The sequence below is a fragment of the Elaeis guineensis genome, chromosome 8 (genome assembly GCF_000442705.2).
Source record: "Elaeis guineensis isolate ETL-2024a chromosome 8, EG11, whole genome shotgun sequence".
NCBI lineage: Eukaryota > Viridiplantae > Streptophyta > Magnoliopsida > Arecales > Arecaceae > Elaeis > Elaeis guineensis.
The window spans coordinates 14,208,365-14,232,059 of NC_026000.2; the positions used below are offsets into that span (position 1 = coordinate 14,208,365).

The window sequence follows — 23,695 nt, forward strand, 5'->3', positions numbered from 1 at the left end:
AACATAACACGATTACACCACCACCGCCCCCACTCTCTTTCTATCTACCCTCGCCTCTCCTCCTCCCAATTACCGAGAACAACTGGAGGAGGGAAAAGAAGAAGGAAGCCACCCTCTTCTCCCATCGCCACCCTCTTCTCTCTTCGCCTCCAGCCAGCCATGAGCTCCTTCTTCGAGAGCTTCCAAAAGAGGAGGTTCTTCCCCACCATGCCCCTCAAGGATGACCTTCCCATCTCCCAAGGCCACCAGAAGGACACTCACATGATCGGCCTCAGGAGGCGGATCTCCTCCTTCTCCGTCAAGATCCAGCCCTTGTCCTCCGCCTCCGCTGCATGGGCCTTCAGGAGGTCCAAGTCCGTGCCATCCTTCGGGGACTTCGCCGGCGGCCCTCTCAGAAGGTGGTGGGATTGGGGGCTGGGGTGGGTCCTCTCGAGGAAGCCGACCTTCGCCCGGGACCTCGAGATGAACGAGGAGGAGACCGTGATGCTCGGATGCCACAGCAAGGGGACCTGGCGGCACGTCTTCTACAAGGTGCGGTCGGAGTTCAGGAAGCTCGTGGGATCCAACACCTTGCCGACCACGCAGCAATTTAGGTATGATTCCTTCAGCTATGCGAAAAATTTCGATGATGGCAAGATGGGAGAGCAGTGAGGTGGCTTGGGGCCAGGGTCAGGCTTGGTGGTGTTTAGTGCTTACTGGTGTTTCTTGGAGGTGGATCATGGTGTGTTATAGAGGAATATTCATAGATGAGTTGGTTAAGCATTATGTTCATGTTGTCATAATTCATCATCACCTTATGGCTAGTGGAGATCCATAAAGAGTACATAAGGCTTCAACAATTATGGGCTGGAGCCGTCTCCCAGAGTTGAAGTGGCCTAGATTGTTCAGATCTAGCATGTTTTAAAGGTTAAGAAAAAATAATTCTTCTAAAAATCATGAATCTATCATCTATATAGTCTTATTTTATTGATTTTTTTTTTTTTTGGGATGTTAAACAAATTCCGCAATGTAAATGATCTATGTCACAGTACTTCAAGTTGTAGCTTATTTTTTTAATATGTGATTGCGTTCCCCATTTATGTTTGAAAAGTACGCTTTGGCACATAGTTTCTCTCTTGTGATGTTTCTTATGGCAAATTAATCGAAAGTGTGGATCTCAATGTCCCTAAAATCCACTAGGTCTGATTTGGGACTCTTTCTGTTAAGCTTTAGATCCAGAGGTTATGATTCACTTTCCAACATGAATTTTGATTACTAAGCGTTAATTTAGCAATGAAAAATCAGAAAATTGGGTGCCTAAAATCATGATGGGTAGCAAGGGCTCTTTATGTTTCCACATGCATCCATCCTCATAGAATGGTGCTGCGGTAACACGGCAAACTTTGGGAAGGATCCATCATCACATGTTAGGTCGGCCCACCATAAGAGATGGCACAAAGCGTCATGTCGCATATACATGGTGGTGCATGCAAGCTCATATTCATTAAATCGAAATGGATTAATTATATGCATAAATAAATAACAATCCCTGCAAGATCATGAGATTTGTATGTGGTATAAAAGTATTTAGGTGATGCATCCTTTTTGAGGCTGTTGGTGCATACCTCTCTAGGTTGCTTGCATCGCTATGGTTCCTAAAAGTTGTACCGGCTCCTAACAGACGTGTCACCAATTAACTTGCATTTGATGGTGGTCTCGTAGCTCAGGTGATCATGCCCATAACATCCACCACCATCACCACATTCCCCTTCGCCCTATCAACGCCTAATTACACATGGATGTTGGCAAGGAAGGCAAATGGGACATATTATGACACATGTAATACACATGGATAGGGGAAAATCAGGGCATGCCAGACAGCCATGGAATGCGGAGAAGATTCCGGAGAAACAACGAAAATTTGAGAATAAAAAGAAATGTATTAAAAATGATAATCATGTTAATGTATCTCATGATTGCGACTTGTATAAATCAAGCCTACCATCAACCCGAACGTTTGTTTGCCATCGACATCAATAATAATATGATAACAATGAAAGAAAGGTTGCCACCGGTGATGTTGCATTTGGAATGGGCTTGCTTAGGAGGATATAGTCAGCAAAAGTGTGTATGTGAACATGTATTGAGGAATCTGTTGCTAAAGCTTAGGTCACCATTAAGGATTCACTGCATAAAGAATTCACAATCTAATTTTAGTTCTATACTTTTTTTTTCTTTCCATGGATGAAATCAGCTGCTTAGGAGAAATCCAGCTCAACACTTTGGTTGATTTTAGAACAAAAATTTAATACATCTTTCACTTTCCACCATGAATCACTCCATCTTTTTTATAGTAGATTAAATCAACAACTTGATGCGTATTAAGCGGCCTCTAGGAGATGCCCTTGAAGGCAGGTGGGGTGAAGCCATGCTGAAGCTTGTAGAGCTTCCTATGGTATTAGCAATGACCAGCAGCATTGAACTCTGTCCCGTTGCTTTTTGTTCAATATTGTTGGCTCTTTTTTCTCTTCCTTTATACTGGCCTCGCAGGGATCAGCTGGACAGTAGTGATAGACTCGCCATTGTCGACAGTGTTACTACATTGATTGATGCAAAGATGCACAAACACAAAACATCCTTCATAAAAGTTGAACAAATTGGCATAATCAATCTCTGCAACTCCAAACCCAACACCTGCTTCAGAACTACAGTTTCGCAAAGAAAGTAAAATCTCAATGTACAATCTCTATGACCAACATGCGTTTATATCGGGCCTTCGATTTCTCTTTTAAGTAGAAACCATCCACCCACCTCTCCTTTATTGCCTATTAAATGAAATAGTCATCAACAATTGAGATGCTTTATTTTATCTCTGTGTCGATATTGAGTTTAAAAAAAAATTGCTACATAGGATAAAAGAAGAGGGGGTGGAAATGTCATAATGTGGAACAAAACCAACAAAACAAAGCGACCACAATCCTTGGGTGGGAGTCCAAACTTTGTTGGTTTTTGCACTTGCAAAAGGATAAAATGTTTCAAAATTAATATTCACAAAAATTAACAACAGGCCTCGAGCCTCCAGCGGTGTGGCAGAGTTTGGTCTGTTCTAAACAGTGAAGAAGCTGTCAAGCACCAATAATCGTGACCATTAGGAGGGCTGACAACTAAGATGAAGCTGCAAGGGACTGGTTTCTGCTCATATAAACAAATAACAAAAACAACAACAAATCCCTACGCCAGGTGGCCAAATTCCTTATTTGAGGGCCCCAAAGCTCTGACAACCTTATGCATGAGTCTAAAATTTCTCAAAAAAGTTTCGCTCAAGGACAAGGCTGAGAGCTGACAACGGTGACGAACTTTGAAATAGGATGGATTCTAAACTACACTATCGAGAAGTGGGAATCCAGCTATAACAAAGAGATGGGAGTGTACACCAACAACAAAAACATTATGCAGCCTAGACTTACAACCATATAACAGGGCCTATGCCCAGCATGACCTGAGCATAGTTTGCTCCCCAAGCACACACGCAATGCCAAGGATTTGTTTGAATGATTAAACCCAAAATCCCATAAAAATTATGGATTTGAATCTTTGTAACTATCTAGATGAGACTGGACTAGACTTGTCTTTCCAAATAAGAGTGCCATTGTAGTGGGTCCACTCGAATCCCATAAGAAGAAAAAAAAATATCTTTTTCTCCCTACTAGATTCAGACCGACCCACTAAGATGGTCTTTTGGGTATGTATTAGGATAGATTGGGACAAGTCTTATTTAGGTAGTTGTATTGGCTCAAACTTACGATTCTCGTATCATTTTAGGTCAAGTCATCCAAACAAGCCCTAAAGGATTTCAATAGCCTTCATTTTAGGAAAAGAGGCATTAAACTTGAAGGTGAATGCAGCAGTACATGATCTTCTTAAAAGCTGAATCACAAGCATTCCATTCAAGCTTAGCAGTCAGCTCGTCACTGGAGTGTGAACATCAAACGCATCCCTTTCAACTGGGTATTCTTCCCCATACGAGAACTTACCCCTATCCCGGAGAGGAAAGAGCAGATATGGCATACGTAAGAGGAATCTAGCCATTTCTACGGTTCTTTTCAGCCATTCAGTGAAAGATCAACAAATCAGGGAGCAACGTGAGGAATTCGATAATTTCAAACTATAAAAACTCTTCATCAATTCTGGTGTTTCTCTATGTACAAGTAGACCTTTGTTTAATCCATCGAGTAAGGCCAAATGTGGATGCTTAAATAGTTCGTGCCGACCAGATTAAATAGCTGGATACCTGCCATACCACATGAACATATAAACAGGCATCTTCCTTTCCCAATCTTCTGGTCGCCTCTCCTTCCAACCCTCGTGGTTAGAAAATACACGATAGTCTCCTCTGCTAGAAATTTCTCTCGCCTTTTATATTCTCTTTACTCAATAAATTTGAACCCCAAAGTGTGTCTCAATCTTCTTAGACATGGACGAACATTGGGTAATATGACAATACATCAACTCAGATCAGATGCCTCCAAAGTTTGATAGAAGCATTCGTTCATCCATGAAAAGAGAAACCTGCTTTTATTTGTTGGAATTTATCTGATTAAACCCCATGCAGATGTGGCCTACACTAACATGCATCGAGATTTATTTTAGTAGATTTAATTAATCTGGACTCTAATTAAAGATAAGTCTCCAATAAAATGATAAGGACATACTTGATGGTTACCGTGATAAAGTTAATCTCTATTGAGAGCTTGTCAAGTCCTCTCCATTGATTGATTCGATAGATTGATGAGAGAGATCTTGAATTCGACAGGTTGATGGGAGAGATCCTGAAAGATTTGAATAGCTCAGTTTTCATGAAAGTTTCATTGCCAATTTCGCTTGAAGATTAAAGTTTTTGTCAACATCAAAATTTCATGGATATAGATCTGACTAGTCATCTTGATCGGTTGCTTGTGATTGAAATCATCATAATCGAGATCTATATCAAGATTTCATAAAAAATTTATGATTATTTATTTATTTATTTTAAAGAGCATGTGATTTGTTATTTTTAGATTTGAATCAATGTTTGAATAAATAAATAAATAAATAAATATTAAAAAAAGAAGATGAATGCTGATCGTGTGCCCTCCTCCTCCCATCGTTGTGGCCAATTGTATTCATTATAAGGAGGCCTGACCCTATTATAGAAAAAGACATCTCCTCAAGTATTTTTGAGAAAACAAAGGAGAAAAAAATATTTATTAAAAATTATATGTTTCATATATTTCTTAAGATTCTGCTTGGTCTGATATTAGTAGATAATCTTATTTTACAAAAAATTAGGTTGGAAAGGATCGAGGCTCCGGTCATCAACCCAAATAAACATGATATATGCTATTTACTTATTAGCCAAATTCGACTAAAACTAGTCGAATTTAGTGGGTTGGGAATAATTTTGAAAATGAAAATGGCAAAAAGAAGATTAACATAACACGCGCTACATATTTTTTATCATATCTAGTACAAGACCCAAAAAATGTAATAACGTATGTCTATCAGAATGCTTGTTTATAATGATTTTTTTTTTTTTTTTTAAAGTATGCCAATCCCAAACTGATAGGTTGCAGATTTCATGTTGATTAGGCTCTGAAGTGATTCATATAGCACGGGTTTGAAGAAGACCTGTGGATTTCGGAAATTAAAGTCGCTTTTCTTCTGTGACCTAGCCCACATACCTAGTTCTAAACTCAACTTGGCCCTAACTCTTTTCGGAATCCCCAGCCTCTGGACAATGCATGGGTCTTCCAGGCTTCCTCCACTCCAACACAACCCAACCTCTGATTTGTGGTGTGATGGGCCGATATGGACCTCATTTCAAGTTGGGCAGGCTCATAGCTTAGGCAGACCAATCCAATAGGAGCCAATCAAATTTACATCACTTCAGATTTTCTCTCCAATCTGAACCGAAGAAGCTAGTTCTCCAATCATGGCCTTTTATGATTAATGTGGTGGCCTCAGATAATGCTCTATGTAGGGGCCATTCAATCATGGACGTCTTGCCCATCATACATGTTCATGTTTGGAGAACTGGCCATATGTGGATCAACCTTGAATTGGGGAGAATCTCAATTCAATTTGTATAAGATACCACAACCTCCTCCAAGGTTCATTTCTGTTGCTACAAAGTTTCGGAGGAGAGTTGATGGAGTCAGTCTTCAACCAAGCTGGAGAGTTGTAAGGATCAAATCAATAAAGGCCATGAGTGAATCTATAAAAATTCTAAAACAAGTGGGATACCCTCTAGTTTGGGATCCTCTAATACTTAAGTCAGCTGGGATCTTGAGAACAAATAGTGAAAATTAAAGAAAAGGAAGGCAAGAAGAATAATTTTGAGTGGAAAGAGTGAGAATTTAGGTTTCCTTTAGCGGGAGAAAAGAATTTAGCAGAGTGTTGGCCCTTTGAGTTATGATTTTCCCTCCCCCCGGAGAGTACCCTGTCCTGCCTTTATATAGAGGAGATTACTTCGCTGTTAAGCTATGGAGATAGTTTGTTAAGCGGTTAGTAATCGCTTGATTCGGAGGATCTGTTTGTTAGGCCGTCAGTTTGTTATAACGAAATGGGTAGCTGTATGGAGATCATAGATCGCTCCCTTACGTGGAGAGTAGTTGTAACATAGCTGAAAGACAGCTGTAGCAGGATTGGAGAGTAACTGATTTGCAGTATATCTGATTTTGAATCACATTGGCTCAAGACCAACATCCCAGGTGATAGATTGGTAGGTGGCTTAGCCGATCACAATGCTCAATTGAGTCAATCCAAATCAGTTTAGATTGGTATGCAATCAAGCCGAAGGTGAAACCAAATCAATATTTTACTATCTAGCTCTGATGTTGACTTGATCAATATAACTCTTAGATGATTCTTTCTGATGTTGCCATGTGATCAGAGTCGGTTAATTGCACCCACAATTTCTTAATCCTTGTATGTATGCTAATGCTCTCATTCTATGCTAGCTTAAACCTTCCCTAAAACAACCAATCATGTGGTTAACCTAAACTTGTCAATGGATCGGGTTTGGATCAGAACCTAGATATCCAGACCCTGACCCGATCTTAGTTACTAGTATCGAACCCGAATCCGAATAGCTAACGGGTCTGGCCTTGAAGTATTAGACCCAGACTCGATTCCGGAACATGAAACTCATATTCAAAGTCTCAAAAAAATATCTAATGGTTGTGGCGGATCTCAGCAACTGAAGCGGCCGGCAGAGAGGGAAAGGAAGTCGGGATGGCAAAGAGCAACAGCGAAAAGATCGGATCTCGATGGAGGGCAACGGTGGAGAGGGAGAGGCGGCCCGGATGGCAGTGGAGACGATGCGAGGCAGAGAGAGGGGGCATGAAGCAGTGGAGCCGCAAAAGGCAGTGACGGAGGAGGAGAGGTGGAGAGGAGATCCAATCCCGATGGAGAGAGAGAGGAAGCCGAGAGTAGGAGAGGAGGGAGGGCTCGACACCATCGAAGAGATCGGATCTCGATGGAGGGTGTTGCGTCAGGATCCGGTACCACACGGTGCAGTAGAAAGAAAGAAGAAACAAAATAAAAAATACAATACAAATATGTTGATCGATCTCAAGCCTACCTTCACGGGACATGCAAGCTTCACTATGAGAGAATAAAACAAAATCAATATAAGAAAAACTCACCACTCAACTTTTGTATAAGAGTCTCTCAATAAAAAGTCCTAAAATCCTCACACAAGCTCTCTGAAATCACTGTTGAAGTTTTTCTACACCTACAGGACGTCATCAATTCTCCAATGTAACCGACGGCTCATCAATCGAAGTTTTATAGACTCTAGAAACTCCAAAATACTGTTATAGTAGGAAACATAGTCTCAATCAAGTCTAGAATCATTTGTGGCCGTCTGATCGTGACCGGCTCGCACCAGAGCCATCCGATCGCGCACATCAGGGCCACCGATCACCTAATCATGTCCGAATTTGTCCTCAGCCATCCGATCATGATCAGCTACGATCTGAGCCATTAGATTGCATAGAAAACCACCTGAACTATGCGTGGACCATGACGTCGGTCCACGCAGTCCCATGGACCATGCAGCACCCTGCGGTTCACGGTGGATCGTGCAGGGTGCTGGGTCACCTGCATGCATTGGGCTGGCCCGCATTGGGCCCTCCTGCATGTTGGACCGCGTGCGCGCATCTCCACTGGGCCCGACGGCACCACTGCCAGCCCACCATCAGCCACCATCGCCTGATGCACCATGCCATCATTCTTTCGCACGTATTTCCTCCGTCTGGACTCCGTTTAGACTGTCCTTGGGTTTGTTGGACTCCGTTTATCATCCTGGACTTCGTTGTGGACTTAATATAGATTGAATCTCAAAGTATATTTTTCAACAATCTCTATCTCGACTCGATATTCGATCTCTAACTGTCTCTGAGAGCCTATGATCCATCTCATCCCCATACCTTGAGAAATGTCTGCTGTCTCATGGATAGACAAACATGAGAGTCAAAACAAGCTGCTCGATGCCACCTCTATCATGGACTGTGTCTAATTTGACCAAAGACTTGCTCGGAGTATCATCCTGTGGCAACAAAAATCTCATCCTGCAACGTTGCCTCTCATCCTCTCAAGTCTCTCGTCTCGTGCCTGATCCACCTCCACCTGGAGCTCTACCTCGCTCTGAGCTCCTTTTGACTCCTAAAGCTCCACTTCACACTGAGTTCCCCATCAGATAGTAATATCCTCTCATCCTTTTCTTCCTCTCTAAAATAATTCTATTACTGCGCAACACCTTCAGGATTCTTCCACTAGCTACCGTTCTGTAGTCTCTCGAATCAGTCAGCTCAGTGAGATAAGATTCTATCTGAAATTGGGTATGTATCGAACCTCCCTCAATCTTCTCACTGCACCATCATGCACTCTAACTGACCATCTCGATGCCTCTGATCGCATAGCTCGGTCCATCCGACAGATAAACAGTGCCCTCACTGTTCTCTAGGGAGTCAAACTGCTCCTCTTTGCAACATATATGATAAGTACTTGCAGAATCTAAAATTTACTACTGAAAAGAAGTAGATACCTTATTAGATATCTTCAGAGTATCACCCTCTGAGTCGCTACTGACCGTCGCTGCAGTAGTCCGCATCTGATCCCTGAGTTGAGAGCAATCTCTGGCTAGATGCTCCAACTCATCACACCGATGACATCTGATCTTGCTCAGATCTCTCATCCTAGATTTGGACCACCCTCGTTGTGATCTCCTGTCGCCCTGTTTGCCGTCTTCTGCTCCTCCAGAAATCACCAAAGCTGAGCTACCGTCTGAGTTTGAAGCTGGGTTCTTCCTCCTGAGAATCTCAGTCTGGAGAATCACCGCAGTGACCTCGTCCATCTTGATGGTGTTCTTCCTCAATAGAAGAGCAGTCACCAAGGACTCATATGAAGGGGGAAGCGATGCTAGCAAGACCAACGTCCTGGTCTTCTCCTCAACTTTCTCACCAACGCTGAGGAGGTCAGTGAGGATTTTTTGAAAGTGGTTGAGATGCTCCTACACGCTCTGTCCCTCAGTCATCTGCAGCTGGTAGAATTGCTTCCAGAGAAAGAGGATGCTAGTGAGAGACCTCGCCATGTACAACTCCTCGAGCTTCGACCACAGCATCGTCGGAGAAGTCTCACCAAATATATGGATCACCACCTCATCCACTAGATACAAACGGATCGTACTCACCATCTGCATCTGAAGCCACCTCTAATCTTATACCTCCATAGTGATCAATTTCTCGTCGCACAAAAGAGCATCAATCAACCCTTGTTGGATAAGTACACCTTTCACTCTTGCCTGCCATAAGGAGAAATTACTCTTTTCATCAAATCTGTTGATCTTCACTTTGATTGCACTTATCTTCTCTATCTTCTATCTCGTTCACCACCATTGCAACCTACGCTCTGACACCACCTTGCTCTGATACCAATTGTTGTACCAGGATCTGATACCACACGATGCAGTAGGAAGAAAGAAGAAATAAAATAAGAAATATAATATAAATATGTGGATCGACCTCAAGCTTACCTTTACGAGGCATGCAAGTTTTACTATGAGAGAATAAAATAAAATCAATACAAGAGGAACTTATCACTCAACCCTTGTATAAGAGTCTCTCAATAAAAAATTTTAAAATTCTCATAAAAATTTTTTAAAATTTTTATTGAAGTCTTTCTGCACCTCTAAGATGTCACCAGCTCTCCAACGCAACTGACAGCTCATCAATCGAAATTTTATAGACTCCAGAAACTTCAAAATACTGTTATACTAGGAAATAGAGTCTCAATCAAATTTAGAATCATCCGTGATCGTCCAATCGTGACCGGCTTGCCCCAGAGCTGTCCGATCACACACATCAGGGCCACCGATTATCTAATCACGTCTGGATTCATCCTCAGCCATCTGATCATGACTGACTACGATCTGGGCAGTCGGATCGCACAGAAAACCACCTGAACCACGTGTGGACCGTGACTTCGATCCATGCGGTCCCATGGACTGCCCAACACCCCGCGGTCCATAGTGGACCGTGCAGGGTGCTGGGTTGCCCGCACGCCCATGCTGAGCCCACCCGCGCATTGGGCTGCTCGCATTTGCATGCACGCATCTCCATCGGGCCCGACGGTGCCACAGTCGCCACCTCGTGCACCGGGCCATCCTTCTTTCGTACGTATCTCCTCCGTCTGGATTTCGTTTGGACTGTTCTTGGGCTCGTTGGACTCCGTTTGTTCGTCATGGATCTCGTTGTGGACTTAATATGGATCGAATCTCGAAGCATATTTTCTAATAGAGGGATCTCGATGAAGAGGGAAAGCGGGAGACTGAAAGAAAGAGAGAGGGAGATTGAGAGACAAAAAGGGAGAGAGGATCTCCTTTTGGAGTGGATCTCCTCCATCCATGGCCTTGGTGTCGAGATCCAGCCGTAGATGAGTAGATCTCACAGCAAAGAGGGAGAAACAGGACGTTCGGAGTGAGAAAAGAGGGGGAGGCGCCATCGAGGAGACTGAGAGAAAGATAAGGAGACTAAGAGAGGGAGAGAGAGACTAAGAGAGGGAGAGAGGAATGGGAGAATTCGAGAATGAGGATGTGAAAATTGAGACACGCTCTCAGTCATCCAAAATTTTTTTATTTTTTAAAAATTTTAGATCATTGAATTTTTAATTAATATATATATAATATTATTATATTATATTATTTAAATTTCAAATCATCAAATTTGAATATTAAATATTCAGATTCTATCTATTTATATTATAATTTATTAGATTTGAATCCGAATCCGAATAAATAGATCTATATTCATATCGGATCGGAATCAATTAGATAAATATTCATAGATTTTAGGTTTGGATTCCGTCCGTTGACGGCTCTGAATTAATCCAGCCTCTCAAATTATTTTTCAAAGCCAGATGAGATCCAGGCTCGATGATTAAAAATTTAGATAGATGGATGGATGATGTACGTCATCATTGCATGGTGATTTGATGGGATTGGTTCCGCATGGATGCATGAAGTATCCACGCATGACGTGGAGCTCTTTTCCTAAATAATATAAAAAAAATTATTTATAAAAATAATTCAAAATCTAATTTTTTTATCAAAGTAATGCAAAAGGAGAAAACGCCATTTTGAATGACGTTTTTTCCCCTTCCACGTCATCTCTTTTTTTTCCACGATAGCAGCGTTCTGGAAAAAAAAAAAAGAAACTCTATTTAAAATGATATTTTTAAAAATACCATTTTGAATAGCATTTTTAAAAATACCATTCAAAATAATATTTTTATTTTTTCCACCAACAAAAAGAAAAAAATCAAAAAAGAATGGGAAAAAAATAATTTTTAAAATTTTAAATTAATAAATAAATTAAAATTTTAATTTTAATTAAAATTTAAAATATAAAAATTTGAATTTGTAATTCAAATAAAAAAATAATTTTAGATCATTTTTTATCAAATTATTTTTTAAAAAAATATCTAAATTTAAAAAAAAAAATAAAAAGTACCATTAAAAAATTAAAATTTTAAAAAAATCGAGAAAAATAAGAATTATAATTTAAAATTTAAAAAAATAAATTTTTTAAAATTAATTAGAATAAAAATATCATTTCAAATTACTTTCTCAAATTAAAATTAATTTATTTAAAAAATATTTGAAATAAATAAAAAAAATAGCCTAAAAAATTTCATAAAAATAGAAAGAAATGAAAAAAAATAAAAAAATAATATAATTGTAAATTTGAATAAAAAAATTAAAATTTTAATTTGAAGTAAAATTTGATAAAAAAAATAAATGCATAAAAAAGTGAAAAAATATGGAAAAAATATGAAAAAAAAGAAATTTATAAATTAAATTTTTTAAAAAATAAGAATTTTAACTTTAATTCAAATAAAAAATATAATTTCAAATTATGTTTTCCATTTTAAAATATTTTTTATAAAAGTATTTCAAGAAAAGAAAAAAATATTGTAAAAAATAAAAAATACCCTAAAAAAGAAAAAAAGGAAAATATAGAATTGAAAAAAAAATAAAAATTATTATTCTAATTGAAAAATAAAATTTATAATTTTCAATTTTAAGAAATAAAAATTATAATTATAATTGAAATAAAAAATAACATTTTAAATAACTAAATTAATTTAAATATAATTATTTAAAAAATATTTTAAATAAAAAAAATAGGTAATAGAATGTCAAAAAGATAAAAATGAAAGAAAACTAAAATTATAATTTCAAATTATAAAAATTATAAATTAAATTTAAAAAAAATATCATAAAAGAAGTAAATAAAAGAGAAAAAATGGTAATAAAATAGAAATTATAATTATAAATAAAAAAAATTTTAACTTTAATTTAAATTAAAAATTATCATTCAAATTACTATCCTCATTAAAAAAATTTAATAAATAAATTTTAATTAAATTTATTTATTAAAAAATTATAAAAAAATAATTAAATAAATTATAAAAAAATTTAAAAAAATTAAAAAAAGGAAAAGAGAAAAAAAAAGAAAACGTCGAAGGGAATGGCGTTTTCTCCTTCCCCCCTTCTCCTCTCCTTCTCCCTCTTCTCCCTTCTCCCTTCTCCCTCTTCTCCCTTCTCCGGCATCTCTCCGACGGCACGGCTGCACGGCGGTGAGTTGCCTTTTCTCTCTCCCTCTTCCTCTCTCTCTCTCTCTTTTTCGTTGGCCACCGACGTCAGAAGGTCGGTAAAAAAAATATAAAGAATAATTTTGAATTAAAATAATCTAATTTTAAATGAAATAAAAAAATCATTTCAACTTATTTTTCTCATTTAAAATTAAAATTTTTAAAAAATATTAAAAAAATAAATTTTAAAAATAAAATTATCAGAAAGAAAGCCAAGGGGTCGACTCACAGAGTGTGGTAGCCAAAAATTTTGCGTGCCGTTCAGCCCTTTTAGCCATGAGTCGATTCATGGGGTCGACTCAAAAATATAAATCTGTTTTTCTTACAAAATACACTTTCAAAAATATTGAAATTACCTCCAATAAATTACACATCTTTTGTTCTTGCTCTTGAAACTTTCGAATCAGATCTGATAAAATTATGATTTTATCTCTGAAATACAATAAATCTTTTTTCAAACCAAAATCATTAATAATCCCCTCAAATGCTTTGTAACTATCAAAATCAATTCAAAGAGCAACATTCGATATATTATTATTTACGTTATAATTTTTATAGTCCTTTTAGCATAACTTTTTCTCTCCTAATGTTCTGAGACACGTTCGAGTATGTGTATCCATATGCACAAATCATAATATCCGATCACTTGAAATTAAATAATATAAAATAAAATCAATATTTAATATTATTAAATAGAATAAAAATGTCAAACGTACAAAAAAATAGTACAATAAAAATGTAAAAAATATTAAATACAAATATAACAAAGGCTAAGTCCCACAAGGACGTCGCGATGCCCGTGGTCGCTTGGACCTTCTCAGGAAGGTCCTCGCCGGCTGCTCCTGCTGTGATGGCTCCTCCTCTATATCAGTGGAGGAGATCTGCTGATCATGCTGCTCAGAAATAACTGATGCTGTCGGATCATCTACGGACTGAGAGACCCGTTCAACTCTCTCATCTGGATACACGGATGGACCTGAAAAGAAAGTATCATACTCATGTGGCCAACTGATACCCGATGATGTCATCTGGGGGATGTATGAAGAAGAAGGCGCTGCCATCTGTGGATCAAAAGGCGATGGCATCTGTACAGCATCGAATGATGACATCTGCAGAATATGCGGTGATGGTATATGTGAAACATATGATGACGGCGTATAACTCATATCTGGTGCCGGAGCTGCTCCATACCAAGGCGCACAGGTATGTGGATCAACATCAATCGCCACCAATATTTTGAAACTTATTCTCTCTATCTCCTGCAGTATCCGAATCCGCTCGTCCTCATCAGTCGTAGATAAAGCACGACGAGCATCCAACACGAGATCCGACATAGAATCATCTACAAAATAAAAATAAAACAGTCAGTATAATGTAAAATATAAAATAAAAATATAACACAAATAACATAAAGTAATTTTCGTAATCTTATCAAAAGACACACAGTAGAACTCTCGCCCTCGTATCCAGAAACTGCATACTGAGACTGTCCAATGACTCGCACCGTAATGCTAAAAAACCAAGCCATGTGGTCATCAGTATATGAACGACCTCTCAAAATAGGATCACCATGAACAATGTGATCTCGACGTGCATCCCAAATATCGATGTACTCTGCATGTCTGATACGCCAGTCAATACGAGCTCTCCCTCATCGATCAATACGATGAAGTCCCTGACTGGTATCAAACTACTCTGGGATGCCCTGAGTCTGACCAAACTACCGTAGGACACGATCGGGAAGATGCCACTCTACCATATCAAAACAAATAAGTGGCACCCTAGCAGTCCATATGTCGTGTCTAACTGTACACATCTGCGGCAGTATAGCCAATATCCCATCTGTATATGGCTCCCACAAAAACTGATATAGTTAAAATAAAAAAAATTAGTAAGCTAAAATTTTAATAGATTATGAATACTGTAAAATGATATTTATAAAAAATTTAAAATTTATCCATCTAGATGTATCAACTAATGTATCCAACTGGCACCTATAAACCGATGCCACTCTCGTCGATACGTGATGAACGTTGAATGCAACGTTCCATCTGTTTCACAATGTATTAATATTAAATAAATTTAAAATAGTAAATTTGAAATAAAAAAAATAATATTTCGATACCTGTATCCCAATGGTCCGTCTAGTCTGAATGAAACATCAGGATCCTGCTGCTCTGATGCATCTCGAGCAACTGTCGTCGTAATGGACTGATAATCGGCATACGCTCCCATACCCAAATCTGTAAATTTCAAAAATTAAATAAATGATATATCCAATATAAAATATAATTAAATATTAAAAATAAAAATTTTTAATTTATATACCTGTAATAATACAAGATAACCACCAATCTCGCTCTGATCAGCATAAGAACCCCGACACATAGCTCTGTATAGGCAAGCTAGTACTGCACTGTTCCAACTAAGTTGACGAGTGAAGTCTAAATCCTCTAATAATGGCAAAAATATCAACTTCATCTTATTCGATGAAGTATCGGATAACAGGACACCACCTAGCAACTGCAGCACCTGACCCCTAACATACTGCTGCACCATCTCCTCTGGTGCATCATCCGCAATATGAAAATATCGATAACGATCATCCAAACACTCAATCCTGAATCGTAAATGATCGAAAAAATATGCGTCGGGCTCAAACCCTAGCAATCGCAAGCACAAAGCCTGCCACTCTGGAATGGTAAGCGTGGGATCAACTACGGTAACTGGATCTCCATTAACTGGTAGTCCAGTAAGGATGCTAACATCCTGTAAAGTGATGGTCGTCTCACCAAATGGAAGATGAAATGTGTGTGTCTCTGGACGCCATCTCTCAAGCAAAGCAGTAATAAGACCAACGTCCATCTGTATACGATCAGTCCGATATACTCCATAAAATATCAGATATCGTAAATAATCTAACACTCTATGTGGGATGTCCTCCAGAAATCAGCATCGGATCGTCGTAGACAAAAGTGTCTGGACTCCTACAATAAAATATAATAATTAGATAACGTACATGACCTTTTAAATAAAAATTTAAATAGTAAATAAGATTGTAATGCTTACGCCGCCATCTAAAATAGTCTGTGATCGATGGTGTTCCTGCAATATAAGAATACTGCTATCTCGAGGACCGGAATACCACGGATCGTAAGTCATAATACATTGTCTCAAGCAATATTATCACAGATGTATTAAAAAATAAGACAATATATTTTAAATTTTTTTTTAAACATAATATTATCATACAATACAACTTAAACATAAAATTAAGTTCATCTCAAGATATTAAACGCGTAAATTCAAATACAATCTCACAGAAATACATAAAACAATGACAAAAATAAATTTTTGAAGCCTTTAATTTCTTCCACTGCTTGAAGTTGAAGTATGTTGAAGTATCCTAGGACAGCGATGGCGGTCATGACCCTGTTTCCTACAAATGCCACAGTGGTTCTTACTTCTTATTTGCCTATCATCCATCTCATTTCGTAGTCTCATTGACTTTGGTCTACCTTTCTGCTTGGGTCTCAAACGATGATGATCAGGAATACATTCGAACATACGTGTATGCATCCAATAATCTTCATGTGGTAATGGATTAAAATCACCGCTCCAAGCATTCATATATGCTGTAATTGTATATGCATCATCCACAAAATCACTAAAATGTACAGTAATTTCTTGACACACAGCTAAAACATGTGAACATGGATATTTGTACATGCTCCACTTTCCACAAGAATATTTTTTTTCAGCTAAAGTAACAGTATGAAAATTTCTTCCACCTCGTAACCCTCCGCTTGCTCTCTTCGTAAGCACTTCATATATACCTCTTTGAAGGTTGAATGCTGTTACTCGGTGCTGGTTAGCTTTAACTTGATCTTCAGCAATCTTAATTGCAATATGAGGGGTAAAAATATTATTTAGATTCTCCTCTACATATCTCAAGGCTTGGGCATGCCTTGTATTGAAATATTTGACAAGATGATAAAATATCATTTGAACACAAGCTGTAATTGGCACATTTCTAGCTCCTCGTAAAATACTGTTAAAAACCTCCGACAAATTTGTAGTTAAGACATCATAGCGCAGTCCATCATCATGTGCCAATGTCCACTTCTCCTTTTCTATCTCGGACAACCAGCTCCAAGCTTCTTCATTCACTGTTCTGATCCTACCTATGATAAAGTTGAATTTGCGAACTTGATGAGCGCTTCCTACTTGCCATACTGCTCTTTTCAGCTACACATTTTTAAAATGAGTATTGAAATTACTGTAGATATGTCTTAAACAGTATCGGTGATAGGCATGTGGTGGACTCCATCCAATAGACTCATCTGCGATGGCATTTAATATACCTGGATGTCTGTCAGAAATTAAGCATATTCCATTTCTATCTTTAACGATATGTGTTCTGAGCTGGAAAAAAAATAAACTCCAACTTGCAGTCGTCTCCTCATCGACAATTGCATATGCTAATGCAAATATCCCATTCTCTGCATCAATGCCTGATGCAATTAATATCTTACCTTTAAATTTTTCATACAAGTGCGTGCCATCAATGCTGATTACAGGACGGCAGTGCGTAAAACCCTGGATAGATGGTTTGAAAGCCCAGAAAATATAATTTAAAACTCAGACATTAGAATTCACAGCTTAAAAAAAATTCTATGAAATAACTATACCGGGATTTGCATGTTGAAGTACAGTCATATAATAAGATAAATTAGCATAAGACGGCTCCCATTCTCCATAAATATCAACCAATGCCTTCTGCTTTCCACATCATGCTTTCCTGTATGATACTGTATATTGAAATTGATCATTAACGGCTGCCACAATAGCTTCAACTTTAATACCAGAATCTTTCTCAACAATATGTCAGACTAATGTGCTAATCATCCTTCCACTGACATGTTTGTGGTCTCGACTCAATCCCGTAAACAAACAAGTGTGAGGACCCTCATATTTTGTGATTTGAAAATATCCATATTTTTTCAACAATGCAGCACGAAGCTTCCATTTACAATGCTGAACATTATCTGATGATGCGCATCGTACAGACCATAATTTCAAATGCGACTGAACTACATTGTATGTACGATGCTTCATAATGTGATAAAGATCAACAGCTCTCCTTATATAATCTTTACTCTCAAATATTAGACCTTTAGAAAATTCAGTCATCGAAGAGTCCCAAAACTGATTGTCCGAATTCAATCTTCGACTAGCACTAACACAACCACCATCATCTAAATTTATATCATTAAAATATTATGGAGGTTCATGCAAGCGAGGTTGAGGTTCTTCCACATTAATATTAGCTTGAACATCTTCATCATCATTCTCATCTTCATCATCATCATCATCATTACTGCTACTGTCCTCATCCATCCAATAGTCTTCATCTCCATTTTCATCTGACTCAAAACCCAGACTATCAGAATTTATTCCACCGACTATCCAGTCATCATTTTCTATATGAGTGTCGTCTCCCGCACTTACCAGCAAAGGAGAAGTCACCATAGCAGAAGACACAGGAGAAGTCACCATAGCACTTGGAATAATTGGACAGCTAGGATCGACAGTAGTGAAATATTGTTCTGCAAAACCGATCTCAACACTATCGATTTGCATCATAGGAGTTACGAAAGGTGAGGAAGGCCCAACATTATTATCCGCTTGAGTTAAAAGCCGACTATGATATCCAAAGCTTGGTACATCTTTCTTTTCAATATATAATTCTAAAAATCGACATTCTGAATATTTCAAAGAAAAAGTCAGCATTTCTTCGACATCTTCATCGTTATCAATTGGAACCAAGATATATTTACTCTGCATTAACTATCCCGACAGATTAGGAAATTTTTATTTCAATTTTATTTCATATTTTTCTTTGTCTACAGGAATACTGCCGTATAAATAATCCAATAATTCTTGACGTGATAATGATGAAGATACTCTAATCATCCGATTTGCAGGGTGACTGTACTGCACACCAGTTTCATCATTCTATATCATGCCATCATAATACAATAGTACACGAACTCGAGTACTGACCATTTTCTCAGAAAAACCTATAAAAAAATCAATATTATTATTTAATATTATTAATTATTTTATCATTTCAAAAGATTTACATGATACATGCACCATATCATCAACAAATAGGTACAGATAGATCCTATCCCATTCGAGAATTGCATTAATTCTATGGATTAATTACATTAATCAAACAATACGCAAAAAGGACTGAAAGAAATTTCGACAGTATTTTTCCTTAGTTCTCCCCACACGACTCAAAATGTGTGAGGAGAACTATAGAAAAATACTATCCAAAATTTTTCTCGAACCCTCTGCATATCATTCGAATAATGTAATTATCTATAGAATTAAATGTAATTCCCAAACTGTCCAAACTGGATAATCAATTGACCAACGTATATATTTTACGATATCCATACAAAAATATATATTTAATATATATTTTATACGGATAACGTAGAATATTTTACATTAGTCAATTGACGGGTTTATATTTTCATGAAATGTAATATATTTAAAAATTTGAAATACATCTTGTTGGTGCAAAAATCCGCCTGCGTCGGAGAAGCTGGAGTCGAGGGAGTCGCGGTCGTCGCCGGGACCTGCAAAAGAAGTCTAAACCGGAGTGAGAGCTGCTCCGGCAAGACTCTCCGATGCTCAAGTCAGTTCTTTGCCTCAACAAGAATGGAGTGCTCGAACACAAATTTTAGCAGAGTTTTTGAGATAAAAATTAGAGCTTAGAGAGTAACGTATCTGGGGCCCCCCCTTTTTATAGACGGAGGGAGCAACGGATTGATAACGACGTTTGTAACTGCCTAGTAGTGGGTCGCTCGGGGCTAGGAGGAATTTATTATGAAGAGTAATGGGGTGGAGTCGTGGCTGTCACCATGGCTCGCCACGTGGAGTCTGTTGCGAAGAGTGGAGCGGCGTCCGTTGTCGTGACTCGCCAGAGAGTGATGAAACCGTGCAGTATCCATCGCAGGAAGTGGAGCAGAATCGTGGCCATTACTGCGGCCTGCCGCATGGAGCCTGTTACGGGGAGTGATGGAGCCGCGCAGAATCCATCGCAGGAGGTGGAGCAGAGTCGTGGCCGTTACTGTGGCCTGTCAGAGAGTCCAGGCCTGTCGATTGAAGTTCGGTTGAAGTGCCTGGCGAAGAGAGGTGGCTATCCATCTGAAAGGAGCTCGGATGCTGCTGGCGGGCTGTCTACCGTCGGGTGCCTTGAGCGTTAGTACTATAGGTAAGGGCCATTTGCTGTAGGAGCCCAGTCAGAGGCTTTCTGTAGATGAAGTCTGGCTCCCATAGGAGTCCGGACGAAGTCTTCCTGCAGTCGGAGTCGGGGATGAAGTCTGGCTCCCGTAGGAGTCCAGACGAAGTCTACCTGCAATCAAAGTCGGGGCGAAGTCCGGCTCCCGTAGGAGTTCGGACGAAGTCTACCTGCAATTGGAGTCGGGGATGAAGTCCAGCTCCCGTAGGCGTCCGGACAAAATCCACCTGCAATTAGAGTCGGGGATGATGTCCAGCTCCCGTAGGAGTCCGGACGAAGTCCACCTGCATTTGGAGTCGGGGATGAAGTCCAGCTCCCGTAGGAGTCCGGACGAAGTCTACCTGCAATTGGAGTCGGGAACGAAGTCCAGCTTCCATAGGAGTCCGAACGAAGTCCACCTGCAATTGGAGTCGGGGATGAAGTCCAGCTCCCGTAGGAGTCCGGACGAAGTCTACCTGCAATTGGAGTTGGGGACGACGTCCGGCTCCCGTAAGAGTCCGGACGAAGTCTACCTGCAATTGGAGTCGGGGACGAAGTCCAGCTCTCGTAGGAGTCCGGATGAAGTCTACCTGCAAATTGGAGTCGGGGACGAAGTCCGGCTCCTGTAGGAGTCCGGACGAAGTCTACCTGCAATTGGAGTCGGAGATGAAGTCCAGCTCTCGTAGGAGTCCGGACGAAGTCTTCCTACAGTCGTGAAGAATCTGGTCGACGCTGGTGGGGGTTTATCCATCGTCAAAACTCGAGAATGCTGCGGAGACTCGACCACAGGAGAGAAGTCGTCGAAGGTCGGACGTCGGTAGAATCCCTGAGTGGTTACTCCTGACACGAACTTCGGCTGGAGGGAGAATTTTATACCCAACACCAGTCCCCCTACTTTCGAGTTTGAGTTTCGAACGAAGGAAGTATAAAAAAATTTTCACAGCCAAAGTTGTTTCCTTGAATTTCGCACATGACCGCCCTCGAAAATCTTGGCATTCAATGCGCGCGTGCTGGAGTCTTTTTTCGATTAGGGCGATCCGAAGAGTCCTTTCGAAATTCCTCCCGGAGCGTAGTCCTAAGCGCCACACCATAATGGTCTCGCTAGCAGCTAGTCCTACGTCATGGTGAGTGAGACACGTGGCGGGCGCTGGTGGACTTAGGGATATCCGCCGCCATAACTGCGCCAGGCCCTGTTGCTTATTTAAGCCCCCTCTTTCCCTCCAGGGACTTCACTTCGCCTGAGAGTTTTGTCACTCCATCGACGCCCTTTTTGACTCTAAGCACTCTTCGCACCAGTCTTCACCATTTCCACCGGCTCCCTGCCGCCTTCAGTCTTCCGAGCCCCCTCGAAGGGTTCTCCCGTCGGGGCTTCTCCCCCGGAGGCCAACCTCGAGAGGATGCCATGGATCAAGCGGAGTAGGAGGAGAAAAACAGCGGCCTGCGAATTCTCCGACTGTCGAACTGTCATTGAGGGTTCCCACCGCCTCAAAGGGGGCTCGAGGGAGAATTCCTTCAACAACAGGGATTTAATTATGGAAAGAACCGGTGAGCGCGTTCCATCCGAAAATTTTGGAGTAGTTGAACGGGGTGACACCGGTCAAGGGGGCAGAGTTGTCGTCACAAGCTGTGGTGGGATTCTTGACATCGTTGGGGCCGAGGGACCAGAAGCAGTCGGCACTGACGGTGGGGCAGTAGAACTTATTGTGGGGACGGTGGAAGTAGCGCATGCCGATCTTGTCGAAGTACCTAGGACAGTGGTTGTCGTGGAGGACACGGTGGAGGTGCATGCCTCCGGTGCCTTCACGGCCTCCGGGGTACTTCTGGTTCTTTCCGACGCAGGTCGTCGTCGCTGCTGCCGTCACCGTCGCTGCCCCTTGAATTCTATCCCCCCTTTTCCCCCTAGGGCTGGGGTTTCGGCGATGAAGCGGAATGAGGCGGGGGGCGAGAGCCGAGAGATTTATCACACGCACTGGAAAATACTGCCGAGAAGGATGGAACCGGAAGGAGAAGTCGAAAGCTTGAAGCGGTCCCTAATGTGTTCCTTCCGAGTCTTGTAGTAATATTTTTTTTTTTTTGGACCTCAGGGTCATGTAATGTACATCTTGTTAATCGAGAATGAGAAAGAGATTTTATTATCTTGTCCGCATTTTGCGTCAAATCGTCGCCTGTCGAGCTTCGCTATTGTTATTGTTGTATTCCCCTCCTCTTTTTCTTTTCTTCTTCAGCCTTAAGGGCTCTGTAATACACATTTAGTAAATAACATGAGAAGGGAATTTTTCGCTATCTCTTTTACTCACGTGTTGAATTGTCGTTTGTCGATCTTCCTTCGATTTTTGCCTCGCTCGGTATCGATGCCATTCGGAGGTACCCGATTGCTGTCGCATTGACCCGTCTCTCTGTTTGTGGCCGCTGATTTATCCGGGACCGCTCGAGTTTGATACCTTCTTTCAGAGTTCGAGCTCGAAAGTCTAAGCTTCTTATCGCCCTGAGGAAGCCGTCTTATTCTTGGCCCGTGTTGAGAGCTCTTTTGGAGAACGAAGATTTTGATGAGAACTCCCATCCTCGTCGGGACGAGGTTCCCTATATTTTTAATGTAAATTATTTTTCAGTCATCGCTGATGTAGTTCATCGCTTTTCTTTTTAACCCCTCTTTCTTTCTGTTTCTTTTTCTTTTTTTTTTTTCGAGTGAGGGTTTTCCCCCTGCTCTTAGTCCCCCTGCACTTAGTCCCCCTGCTCTTGATGGGGTTGCGGGAGCGTGGAGGGGTTGTTGGGAAGGTTTCCTTTTTTTCATCTGGTCTTGAATGACCAGACCTTAATTGGTGTCGGGATGAGGTTCTTTTCCTATTTCTGACGTAATAGGTTTCAGCTCTGGTTAGGACGAGGTCCTCCTCTTGTCTCTAACAGGGCTATGGGGGCATATATGGGCGCTGCAGGACCTCTCCCCCCATCCGATCTAAATGTAATCGGGCCTTCGACTTTGCTCATGTTAGGACGAGATTTTTCTCCTGTCCCTAACGTGGATGTGGGGGCACATATGGGCATTGCAAGGCCTTTCCCCCCATTCGGTCTAAGTGTAACCGGGCCTTCGACTTTGCCCATGTTAGGACGAGGTTCTCCTCCTGTTCCTAACATGGATGTGGGGGCACATATGGACGTTGCAGGACCTCTCCCCCCATCCGGTCTAAATAGAACTGGGCCTTCGACTTTGCTCATGTTAGGATGAGG

General features: G+C 40.2%; 1 protein-coding gene across 1 annotated transcript; it reads left to right on the plus strand.

The window, feature by feature from the left end:
• Positions 1–1,106, plus strand: LOC105050200 (uncharacterized). Its single transcript, XM_010930130.4, has one exon. It carries the CDS (start codon positions 160–162, stop codon positions 649–651), a length of 492 nt encoding a protein of 163 aa, XP_010928432.1. The 5' UTR covers positions 1–159; the 3' UTR covers positions 652–1,106.
• The last annotated feature ends 22,589 nt before the right edge of the window (positions 1,107–23,695 follow it).

What these genes read in the sequence shown, in the direction of transcription:
- LOC105050200 (XM_010930130.4), top strand. Translation starts at nt 160, where the DNA reads ATGAGCTCCTTCTTCGAGAGCTTCCAAAAGAGGAGGTTCTTCCCCACC.